This window comes from Trematomus bernacchii, unplaced genomic scaffold, assembly GCF_902827165.1.
Source record: "Trematomus bernacchii unplaced genomic scaffold, fTreBer1.1, whole genome shotgun sequence".
In the NCBI taxonomy this organism is placed as follows: domain Eukaryota; kingdom Metazoa; phylum Chordata; class Actinopteri; order Perciformes; family Nototheniidae; genus Trematomus; species Trematomus bernacchii.
This window is the reverse complement of record NW_022988066.1, coordinates 4,584,451-4,596,958: the sequence shown is the minus strand read 5'-3', so window position 1 is coordinate 4,596,958 and position 12,508 is coordinate 4,584,451. Positions and strand designations below refer to the sequence as shown.

Here is a 12,508-nt window from a genome sequence, read left to right as displayed (position 1 = left end):
ACTGCTGGTTAATGCAGAGGATGATACAAAAACAAAAGGCAGAACTCTAGAAGTTTCAATAAAAACACTTTAATAGAGAAACAAATAAAAAAAGAAAATAAACCTTTGAAACACAGTCTAAATCCTTGATTATAACCACCACCAATTGAAATGAAGAAGAGTAAAACAGATCTATTCATTATTTTTGTACCCACGAGGGAGGAACCAATGGGAATGGGAGGCTGGGAGAACAGGTGAGCCATTGATTCACTGCAGCGAGGGAGGGAGGGAGGAACAGAGGAGAGCCAACAGAGAACGGGAAGAGATGTGGCGTTTATAGAAGGCTTAACACAGTGCTCTCTACTGGCTGGGCAAAAGGTTGCTCCCTCTCCATGTGCCACACAAACTGGTTTGTTTTCTTTAAAAAGGCAACACTGATTTTTTTTTAAAGACAATAATTCATATAATGAAACATGGTTCAATATTGCAAGGTGAAAACATTTTAAAATCCAACTTAAAGACCTTTAGTTTCACAGTAAAGATCATGGCAAACTCATTTTTGGAACAAAGTCTTAAAACAAATCAGCATTGATGACAAGTTGTAAATAACATCTGTTAAAAATGTCTTTGGCTCAATCTCTTCTGCTTCAAAATAAATAAAAATGAAGAAGCGGTGAAATATTAGTATTGCACAACTTCAGAGATTAGCCATTTGCCAAACAAACTAAGTTTTGTAAATATGACACAGCAGGGAGCAACCTGAGCTTCAGCCCTGCTAAGTAACTGCAGAAAAAAAGGACTTAAATGACCATTACATATTTGATTGACATGTTAGTAAAATATTATAATAGTTTTGTTGATAATGTCACAAGTTATTGTACACATCAAATAATATACCAAAATTTGACTCTGAAGGTTGAACATATAAGCTTTTTTTTTTTTTTTTTTTTTTTTAAACTTTTTAATTCATTCACAAATCAATACAAACTGATAAAAACAGGGATAAAACCAGCCAGGTCATCTCAACATGCATGAAAAGAAAAAAAACGTCTTCACATTAACAAAAATAAATCAATCCATGTTGATTGTTGTATAGTTGTGAGAAAACAATACAGGACAAATCCAGCAACATATACTTTCCAATATGTATTGTACAGTGAAATAAGTCGTCTGAAAACAGAAACTCTCCTCTTTGTCAAATCAGCCAGACACCATCTTATCAAAACAATCTAAAAAGTTACAAGATGTTGCAACTATCCACTGGGTTATTGTTGTCGTTCATTATTCCTAGGATTATTCTTTTTTGTTTTGCATAATTAAAAAGGGCATACCTCTTCTTTGAACAGCTTCTACAAAATTGAGGCGCTCCCAAAGTTTGTTTGTAAATACCTACAAAATGCATATTTACAAGTATGTGTTGTTTTCCGCCAAGTCAAAAGATCTGAGCCTTTGAATGACAATGTGAAAACTTAAAAACGTACGAATAAGAACATGAAGCTCTCCGCTGAGTGTTAAAAACACATCTATGTAAATCGCTGTAGCTTACTGTAGCTTACTGAGGAACGCTTTAAGAGACAGAACAGTGACTCGCTGCCGTATGAAAGCCACCAAACAGCAGGATGCTTTTAGTACAACTTTATCGATTTGCAAATGGGGCAGTGGTATTTTAACAATTCAAATGAAATACAGAACAGAATTGAGTACTGGATGACTGCTTCCAGCATTGCGTTTATTATTAAAGAAACACCTTGGCAGATATAGTTCAATTTCTTTTTAGATTTGGGACTCTATGAACGCAGTAAGATCCCTTTGCATGCAAGCTGTGAGGCCGAGTAAAATTAATGTGTCATGTTCATGTTTTTTGGTGAGAGATAAAAAGGTAATTTGAACGTCGCAAATGTAAAGTATATCTAGAGCCATTTCATTTTGATTTGAAGTGAATGAGATTATTCAATCTGTTCTAATATTAATATATCAATGGGACTGAAAAGGTGAATAATGTAATTATCTGAATAACCAAGAAACAACGAATAAGACGTTACCGATTCATTCGCATCACGCACAGTCCTAAAAACAGGCACAAGTCTTTGAACAGCTTGTAGTATAGTGACTTTTACTTTGTTACCTTTTTGGTTAAATCTCAAGCAGACTGTTGGAAAGGATGATGGGAAAACGTTTTCCATCGAACGATCTACAATTCCCCAAATATGGTAAGGATGTTTATTGACAATGATCAATGTTTTTGGTAGAACTTGGAGCACATATTGGCTAATGGATGAGATGCATGTGTATTATGTATATGACAAAGAGATTTAAAGATTGTCTTAAAGAAAATAGAGACTTTGGTCTTTGGGAAATCTCTTACAATGTGAAAGGGATTCAAGAAACTGGGAAATATATGGCTACAAAACATCTACGAGACCTACACTGAGCATATTACAGCAGCAGTGATCCGAGTGCTGTTTGTTATTGTGACAAAGATCCAGTATTGTTCTGAGAAAACAATGAATTAATTACTGAAGATAATTAATGTGTATTTTTAAATGTCGGGGTATTTTCTATGTCTCTACAGTCTCAATATACTTCTGATTTAACCAAAAAAGCTCACATTTAGCGTGTTCAAAAGCGTCTGACTGGCAGTGTTGATCACACCCTCAGTTTCCACTTACCCATCATGACACACCACTTTGACCCCACCACTCTCTTCACTTTCACAAACCCTCAGAGTACTGCAACCTTTTCGAAAGAAGCTCAACGTCAATTAGTGACAAAACACATTTCATATCGTCAGCAGTAATTAAAACCATTTCCGTGTTGTAGCTTTTTGATGACACAAACTAAAGAAATAAAATGACTGAGAATCGGCCACAAGCAAAGCAGTTTGGGATAATCCTATCATCGAAAGTGGTGTCTGGTGTTCTCTGATCCTTAACACAAACAAAGGAGGAATTGAGTGGTTGTTTTTCAGACTTTTTTTACACTGTATCTTTTGTTGCTGATGAGACATTGGTGAAAAGTAAAATATGAAATTGTCATTTTTTTGAAAACAATCACATTTACTACTAAATTACTGAAGATAATTCCTAGCTATTTCCAGGATGTCTAAGAATTAAGGATCAGAAGCCAACAAACAAAAATAATTCATAATGCAAATGCTAGCATGATACAGGAATTTAAGGACATGTCTGTGGCATACAATTCAGTCTTTTATTTTCTTTATATTTACAGATTAGAGGAAAATTTATCTACTTCTATACACTGTTCCATGTAGTTTCTGTGTCGGTTGACCACTTAGCTTTTGTCCGTTACCACAACTACAGTAGTTTGAAAATCAAGACGCAACGTCCACTCAAAACTGAGGAATACAAAGTGATAAAACCTTCAACATACTTTTTCTAGTAACCAACAAAACCAACTTCAATAAGGAAAAATATGGAGGTAGCTAAGTGGTCAACCGAATCTCACCTTTTTATATTTTATTTTTTTTATAACTTTTTTTAGCATTACGTACATATACAAGTGTAGATAATATAAGTATATATTCATATATACATAATGAGTATGTATATATACCGGTAATGCATTCATTATATATACTTATTTTCTTCACAGATATGTGAAACAGGAGAAAAAAGGACTGTTACAAATAAAAAGTTAAAATGAAACAAAATGCAGAAAAAAAACCTACTGATAGAAACAATTTATAAATGCACTTTGTACTATTTTTTTTGTGTTTTTAGAAACAGTTTTACCTTTTTTGTTTTTGTTTTATATATTTCATTACTTACTTATAATGTGGGAGGGGTGACACTTATTTAAAGTAGGAATAGTACCCATTGCTACCATTTGAACTTCCTATACTCAGCTCTTGTAGGAGGGAGAGGGGGTCGCTGTTCTTTTTGGCCTGTTCAGGGCGAACAGCTCGGGGTTTGGGTGGAGCGCGGAGGGCACTGGCGTAGGACATGGTGGGTGGTTTGCTTAAATTTGGAGCCCCCTGGCTGGCCTCTGCGGGAGCCTGCGGTGGGGGGGGGGGGGGGGGGCTGCTGCTGCTGCGGCGGTGGCGGCTGCTGCTGCTGCTGCGGCTGCTGTGGCTGCTGTGGCTGCTGTGGCTGCGGCGGCTGCTTGTTATTGGGCATGAGAGGAGGAAACTGTCCGAGGTGCTGAAGGGAGTTGAGGGAGTGGGGGTGCGTCTGCTGTCCTGCTGTGGCCTCGGCCTTCACCTGCTCCTCCGTCTGGCGAAGGGCTTTGGCAGCTGCCGGACCCACAAAGAAGAAACGAGGAGAAAAAAAAGAGAGGTGCCGCAAAAAGATACAAAGTGAATTAGACCTGAATGGAACATCATGGATACATCTCAAACAGCTCTGTATATGGGGAACAAAAGCCTATTTGGCGAAACATCGGCCATAAGACTGTTAAACAGCTGAACTTTTGAAAGAACATCCATAACATTCATCTGTTTGCAACTTATATATATATATCAATATTCCAATTACTTGTATAGAGACTGTTCTGCACTATTTCTATTATATTCTATTTGATTTGATTGACTTGCAGTATTATCTGTTTTATTGTGTTGCACTGTTGGAGGAGCCTGTGACCTAAGCTTTTCATTGTCATAACTACACTGTAGCTATGTTCGTATGACAATAAAAGCCTTGAATCTTGAAACATACCCATTAAGTCCCGGTGCTGAGCGAGGGTGGCGGCTCCGTTACATGGAATGTTCTGGAACGGACCAGGACCGGGGCCTCCGCCGTTACTCGGCCAGACGTCATGTGGGGGGTAACCGTAGGGGGCGTGTGGGTGCTGATGGTGCTGTATGTGTGGATGAGGGTGTTCCTGGGGGTCTGACGGACAGGGCTGGGGCTGCTGGGACAGGGCGGCGTGGGCGTTGGCTGGAGACGAGTCATCCGGGTAGGTGGAGGAGATGCGGCGCTGATAGAGGGGCCGGCCCGGACCTCTGGGTTCATACTGCACAGATAGGAAGGTGAGATGGATGAGGAAGAGGAATGGGGGAGAGATTTAGACTGACAGAACGGTGTGCAAAATATCCTTAAAAGAGGAAGAAACCCATAAGCAGCTTCTCATTCAGTGATGGAGGCATCAATGAAAGAGAGAACACTTCTGTGCAAGCGTTTGCCAAATATCTGTTTTATGCATTCACCACTATTTCCATTTTTCTATTCAAATTGAACTTGCCACTAAAAATGTAACCTGTAATCCATTTCCTCTCCCGTTACACAGCACCTGAGCTACACATTGTTATTCTCATTCTGCATCTTTATCAAATGTGTGAGATTTAGGTCATTCAGATGTTATCAGGAAATGCTAAATCTCTACTTTATGCAACACAGAGATGAGCATTCGAGACAACTCGGCTAATCCAATCATATAATCTAAACTGTAACAAGGTGGAGAACATGTGACCAAATGACTCAAATAAAAGTCCAAATGAAAGAAACATACCTCATCTACATTGTGAAGGGCTGTGGCTGCTGATGTTCTGGGCGACAGAGGGTGGTAGGACTCCTGGTCTGGACCTTGACTTTGTTGCTGCTGCTGCTGCTGCTGTTGCTGTTGTTGTTGTTGTACTTGTTGTTGTTGTTGCTGCTGCTGCTGCTGCTGCTGTTGTTGCTGCTGCTGCTGCTGTTGCTGCTGCTGTTGTTGTTGCTGCTGCTGCTGCTGCTGTTGTTGTTGTTGCTGCTGCTGCTGCTGCTGTTGCTGTTGTTGTTGTTGTTGTTGGTGGTGTTGCTGCTGCTGTTGCTGTTGTTGTTGTTGTTGCTGCTGCTGCTGGTGCTGATGGTGAAGTTGCATCAGGTGGACTTGCTCCTGCTGCCTGCTTGGATGAGCCATGATGGGCATGGCATAAGGAAGGCTGTGACCCTGGTTCCCCAACAGGTGGTTCTGCTGTGGTGGGCTCACTGACGCAGCTCCACCGTGGGGCCACTGGGCCTCTTGCAGAAGGTATTTGACCTGGGAGGAAGGGGGGCTGCCAGAGTGGGCAGGGGGCTGATGCGGGTAGTTACCAGCGTTATACAGGGGGTTGGCCGGGTGCTGCTGCAGAGCTGCGTTGTTCAGAAGGTTTTCATTGAGCATGTCGCGGCCTGGGTCATGGGAGTAGGGTCCTGATGGGTAAGGGCCAGCATGATTGGAGGTGGCGGCCAATGAGGATGAAGGGTCACCTGAGGAACGGGACTGAGACTGGCGGTACTGGAGGAGACGGGATTGAGGTGGGGGCTGCATCTCAGCTGGATCCCTGGGTTCAGGCTGTTCCTGAGGGGGCATCTCTCTCAAGAGACCCGGGTACCTGGGAATTACAAATGTATTCAACACCCAAACTCATTCAAGCAGCAGCGAGGAAAAGAAAACAACAATAACTGAAGGGCAACCAACAAAAATAACATTCAACAGCAATATTTACAGTCCAATTTCAAGTAATTATCTTGTTTAGTTTGCTCTTCTGCACACTCAATTTAAAATCATACATAACATGTTCAAAAGTAAAACTAAAATGTCTTTAGATATAGGTTACAGACCAACAAAAATGCATATTAAAGAAACTTTGGGTCATTGTTACCTGTTGAAAGGCGGCCCAGAGGTGGCAGAGGTTACAGCCTCGTCCTCCATGTTGGCACCGAGGCCCCAGCTCGCAGCCCGGAGCAGCTGATGGGGGAATCGAGCCATGCCGGGCTGAGCCAGGTGGGCGAGCTGCTGAGGGAGAGGGAAGGCGACGCCGCCCTGGAGGAAAGGGCCCGCCTCGTTCCACTGGCCCAGCCTGGCTGCCTGCTGTTGCTGTTGCTGGCTCAGGGCCTCGAGAGCCATGGGCCCCTGGAGGTCTGAAAGTGGAACCACAAGATTAGTTTTCAAAATCACTGTCCTCATGACTCGGTGGTCTGATGTACTGTACAGTTAAGTTTAGGATGTTTTACAATCTTTTGATTAAGGAAACGTATCAAATAAATTGCATATTTATTTATATATTACATATGATAACACAACATCTGATTATGTCCCATCATAATCAATGCAGAGTTTACATGTAAACTCAATTCAGCTAACAAGGATCTGTTTGCAAATATATATAAAATCATAGAGTATCACTCCTTATGGAGTTAATCCAAAACAAAGAAAAATCAAGAAAGGCATCTTAATTAAGGAACATTTCTTTGAATCATTATTGCCTTTTAAGTTGTTGTAATGTGCTATTGAATCAAAGATTTATATTATTAAAAAAGATTTTCACTGGGGAAGAAAACATTGCTTGAGCTTTAATCAACAACACTAGCTTTAGTCCCACAGACCAAATACCAAGTGATAATATGGGCCAACATCAAAGTGAATATTAAGAATGGCAGCTACTTATTAGCCTCCCAGAAATCAAAGGATCTTGCAAATAAGTCAGATTATCGGGATAGGAACTACAGTCAAATCAAATGTCTTTTTTTGATAAAAAAAAAAAATGTAATTGTAATACTTTGTTCAAGGTTAGTCTTTACCCAAATTATCAAGCTTGTATTACAACCAACCAAACAATCAAAAATATTCTGTCTTTAAAAAATAAAAATAAATCTACAAAACAAAGTCACCATTTCTCATCCAAACGTTAAGGGTTTGCCTTACAAAAGGGAAACATAATGCTCCACTCACCCAAACTCTCTCCCATGCTTCCATCCTGTCCGTCCTCCCCAAAGCTGTTGACCCTGTTATGCTGCGACAGGCCTGGGTGGTGGCCCCCCGCGTGGCCCATCGGAGTCCTAATGGAGCTACTCATCTCCTCCACCCCTACGGACTCCGACCCATCCATAGTGGGAGACTGGACGGCCCTGTGGGGGGGAATGGTGCCACTGAAGAAGGAAGCGTTGTGGCTGCCACCAGCGTAGGCAGGGCTGAGTTGCTGCTGCTGCTGACTCTGGGGGGGCATCCCGGGGTGAGGGGGCTGGCCGACCCGATAGGGAAGTCTGGAGACCGGATACTGAGGGGGGAAGGCCCTCCCACTGGCAGGATGTGGGGGGAAAGCTGGGTTGGGTGGGGCCAGGTGGTAGTTCAGGGGTCTTTGGGCAGCTGAGGGATCCTTTCGATGCAGCATCGCATTGGGAAATCCACCAATCCCGTCAGTCTGGGAGTCTAGACTTCGACTCTGGCTTGTGTCTAAATCACCCTGGATACAAAATAAAGAAAAAATACACCATGAGCAAAGAGGCGTGGCCATTGATCAATTAGGTAGATTGTTTATGGGTGAACAATAACAAATGAAACACAAGTGTCAACAACATGCCTGTTTTTCCTTCATGTCTGCGGTTTTCCTCTCTGGTGTATGAAGACGGCTCTGTTCTGGCTTTGGACATCCTTCTAATTTACCTAAACAAAAAAACAAAACATAATTACCATTGGCTTGGCTTTTTAATACAGTCCGTTCTTTCTTTTGATGGAAGAAAAATTACAGTAATTTGCTAATCTTGGTGGTTGTTCGAAGGGAAAATTAAATTCAAGGCGCACCATTTCTGATGGGGTCAGCCTGGAGCTCCTTGTCGGGGCTGGGCTGGCCCATCCCGAGAGGAGAGGGGTGCCCGACCCCACTGTAGGGGATGGGGGACCCTCGATTCTGGGCCTGCAACAGATTGAAGTTGTAGGCCATGGCCGCCGGGTGGCTCATGATGCGAGGATCCACAGCAAAGCGATTCTGGTAACCTGGCCAAGGCAACTAAGGAAACAAATACACAGATGGACAGATTATTGATCAGGAAGCCATAACACAGGAGAGAAGGGTTAACACATACTGTGGAATATGGAGAACACATTGTACATCATATCAAATGCATATGAATTAATCAAATAATGTTCTTGCCATACACTATTTGTAAGAAATAAGCAAATCTCAACTAAGTGGAACTATTTAACTAGTAAGATTGTTCTATGAGAGCAAACTTGTGGTATAATTCTGAGCTGGCAACTTGTATGTGGAATAAACTGATATTCTCGCATTATAAAACAAAATGTGATATTTGACAAAATATTTAGACGGATTAGAAGATTATAATATTGGAATATGACCGTGGCCTGGTGGCACATTGGATATAGTGGCATTGTACACATTCTAACAAGTGAATTTGTGTCAGTTTAAAAAACGTGAAACTTACAGGCAGGGGCATGGACATGACCATGTTTCCACCGTACACAGCTGGGACGTAGAGGATACTGGCGCCGGTGTGGGGATCTATCCTCTGAACAGGACTGGGTGACTTGCCCATGCCAGCTGGTGTGCCTCCCAAGGGTGGGCTGAATGCCCGAATTGGGTTACCCATCAACACGGCTGGGTTGGGTTGCACTGCAATGGAGAAGATGGCATGTTAATACAAGTAAGCGCAAAAGGTTCTTAACCGTAATGCGACGACACACTGAGAGCATGCAACACACAAGTCCCAAGCATATCTAACTATTCATAGCTTGGAACATGTCAGATTATACCCTGTATGATTCTAACAGAGAGATGAAAAACAGCTGATGGCCAACCCTGTATAGATAAAGAAGGGTTTTTATTTAATTTTTTCAGTAGATGGATGTAGCTGGCTGACAGTTTTTCAGCGGCTGCAGCAAGGTCATTGTGTTCCCGCAGTAAACATCGTATTATCAGCTCCTTGCTGTGTTGTTCAGGGCTGCATCGCACTGATGGCTTCAGCAGCCTCAGGCCTTCATGCATCCATCTGGGCGGCTGCATTAGACTGGCTCATATCAAGCTGTCGAGATGTGCGCCATATTCAAAAATATATAAATATGATAATGACAGCAATGCTACAGGGATTTCCTTTATTTTTTTGATGCAGTATTTATTAACCTTAGTAATGTATAACTTTCATGGATACGTTTCAAATGTGAACTGCATTGTATTCCTATCCCTTTTCCTTTATCTACATCCAGACAAGTTCATATTCTAATCACCTTAAATGAGCTACAACATATACAGCATATCAAATTGCTTTTTATTCTAATGATCTTTGGAGCTACAAAAAAAAGAAGCTTGCGAAAAGTCTTAAGTTTGCTGTTGCAATTTCAGACATGTCAAAAAACAAGAAAAAGACATGAACAGAAGAACCAGGTAACAGTTCAGCTCACCATATCCTTCAGGTGGTAGATGCTCTGTGTGGTTGGCATGTTTTCCCTGTAAGACAAAAGAATCATTAGAAAATCACAAGCAAAACTTCAAGGGTATGCATTAAACAAATATTTGACTGCTTTTTTTTTTTACAGAATAGGCCAACGTAAAACTTGGGGTTTTCTTGTAGAGAGGCAGTTTCTATTTACTCATCAACATTTTTAAATATGTGCAATTATAAAAGCATTTAAATGGAGGAGTCATTATTAAAGGATTGCATTAATAAATCCACTAAAGCCATTGATCAATGTATTCCATAAACAACCACGGATAGAACTAAGCTGTCCAAAATCTCAAACACACAAGAGCTACACTGCTGCGTGTGTCCGACATAACCCCGGTTAACTCTGGATTTATTTTGGGACTGCTTTGTTGATTTCATGATACGAGTTAACATGTCTGCCAAGTAAGAACCTTTGTGCCACATCTCCAGGGGGCTTCAGTTACAGCACCAGCATCTACATGTACACGCAGAGTTTCAACTGAATCCTGATCAATGTTGACACACACTAAATTACTCATGAAGGCCATACACACAATCAGCTCCCGTGAGATCTCCCAATCCCTGAGTTTAGGATGATCCTGTCTATTTTATTATGAATTGCTATACGCAAGCATACACAACAATCTACTTAGAGCTCTTTCTGCGGCTGGTTCTGTGAAACGCAGTCTCTCTCGGTTGAATGAGGTGTAAACAGATAGTCCATGACAATAAATATGCTTTCTTCAAGCGGAGAATTCATGACATGCTACATTCCAATGCCTTTATTATTATGCTGATATTATATAAAGCTAATATTATTATATATCTTTCAGGTAATGGATAGTAATTCTGTTGAATTTTTAAGAAGTCCATAAACTACATTTTTTCTGGCACTTCCTACTACTACTACTACTAATACTAATTCAGTCTTTGGCACTTAAGACACACTTTCAAGTATTGCAGCAAGAAGTTTTGAACAAAAGATGAATAATAAATAACTTGAACATCTGACATTACAATGCAAACCAGTACCGCAAAATGTATGACATCACATAATCAAAAACTGAACATAATAGGAATGGCTTTTTTAGCAATGCTGTAAAATGTTCCTGGCAAAGCCTCTATACACCAAGAAGAACATGTTGGAAAGAAAAGATCATTTGCTGAGAAAGATTAAACTAATACTGAAAATGAGACGCTAGGAGATTCAGCTGTGAATGCTGTATTTTAAATAACAAATTCTGAAAGACAGCCCGGTCATATTGGGACAGATGTTGTCAAAACTGACAGGGAACTCTTTCTCAATATGATCCGTCTCCTTCCCGCAGCTTCACACCCAGCATAGCCAATGTTCTTTGGTACTTCAAATATGGTTATATTCGAAGGGCAGCATGTCCTCTCAACCTAAACTGAGAACCAGCCAACATACAAGGTGCTTCCACATATAAAAGAGATTTAATTTGAAACGGCACCTTTCTTATTGGCATGAGATAACGACATATTATATCAAATTACTGCAACTAAAGCACAAGTCAATGTCGGTAGAATGCAATGATCTTGTAGTAAATGCACAAAAGATGCAATCTTGTAACATGTACTCTATATTGCGAGAAATATCTTCTTGAAATTAACACAGGTCAGAGATGATGTCAGACAGGCAGTCTGCTATTTTAGGGCGTAACATCATCTGAGCTAATATGATTAATGTCCTTAAACGGAGAGGATCTGCTGAGAATACATAGCACTTCTTACTGGATGTTTAAAACACTGAGCGATTATATACTTCCTGCTTGTAATGTTACTTTAACTATCCAATTTAAAGAAAAAGGAAGTGATGCCTCGGGTTTGTCTTTGTTAAACCATTTTGAATGTCAAGTGCAGCCGTAATAGTTTGGTTCTCACTCTTTATCTGTCGGTGAGGTAGTGCTGAGCAATCAATAGCACGAGGTTGTGGTTTGTTGAAGAGATAAATAAAGATACTAGAAAGATCTTGATCGAGATGTGCACACAAACACAAACGCTCAAGAATATGTACCAAAAGGAAGTCACATAAGGCTACGTAATACCAAACATTTCACTTGTTCCCGACACCAACTCACTGTATCACTTCTTACTAGAAGAATCGATGCATACAAAAATAATGAATACATAGTTGGTTTAATTAATTGAAATTGCACTTGTAAATCCTATTTCCCCATAGAGAATGGCCCTGATACTGCTGAAGGTTGAAACTACATAAAGCTTTGGAATGCAAGACATTTTTTTTTAAGTGTCAGACTTGCATACTTGCACCAAAACACCATCCGTGTCAGAAAACAGCTCGCCACAATATGGAGTCAACTGAAGCATATATTTCTGGTAAATGGATGCCTTACACACAAACTATACGCTTTCTG

General features: G+C 40.8%; 1 protein-coding gene across 2 annotated transcripts in view; it reads right to left on the bottom strand.

Annotated features, from left to right (window-relative positions):
• Window positions 1–49: 49 nt before the first annotated feature.
• helz (helicase with zinc finger) overlaps window positions 50–12,508 on the bottom strand; it is a 51,723-nt gene continuing 39,264 nt past the window's right edge. Inside the window, exons 27-36 of one of the 2 annotated variants that reach the window (XM_034120756.1) lie at window positions 10,090–10,135; window positions 9,117–9,304; window positions 8,476–8,680; window positions 8,255–8,337; window positions 7,627–8,137; window positions 6,557–6,815; window positions 5,446–6,286; window positions 4,653–4,950; window positions 4,054–4,231; window positions 50–3,956 (exon numbers count right to left, since the gene is read on the bottom strand). In XM_034120756.1, coding sequence (XP_033976647.1) covers window positions 3,791–3,956; window positions 4,054–4,231; window positions 4,653–4,950; window positions 5,446–6,286; window positions 6,557–6,815; window positions 7,627–8,137; window positions 8,255–8,337; window positions 8,476–8,680; window positions 9,117–9,304; window positions 10,090–10,135 — 2,775 coding nt within the window. In that variant the 3' untranslated portion in view covers window positions 50–3,790. Of the gene's footprint in view, window positions 4,232–4,652; window positions 4,951–5,445; window positions 6,287–6,556; window positions 6,816–7,626; window positions 8,138–8,254; window positions 8,338–8,475; window positions 8,681–9,116; window positions 9,305–10,089; window positions 10,136–12,508 lie in introns of both variants that reach the window. The other variant, XM_034120755.1, reaches the window with a different exon arrangement.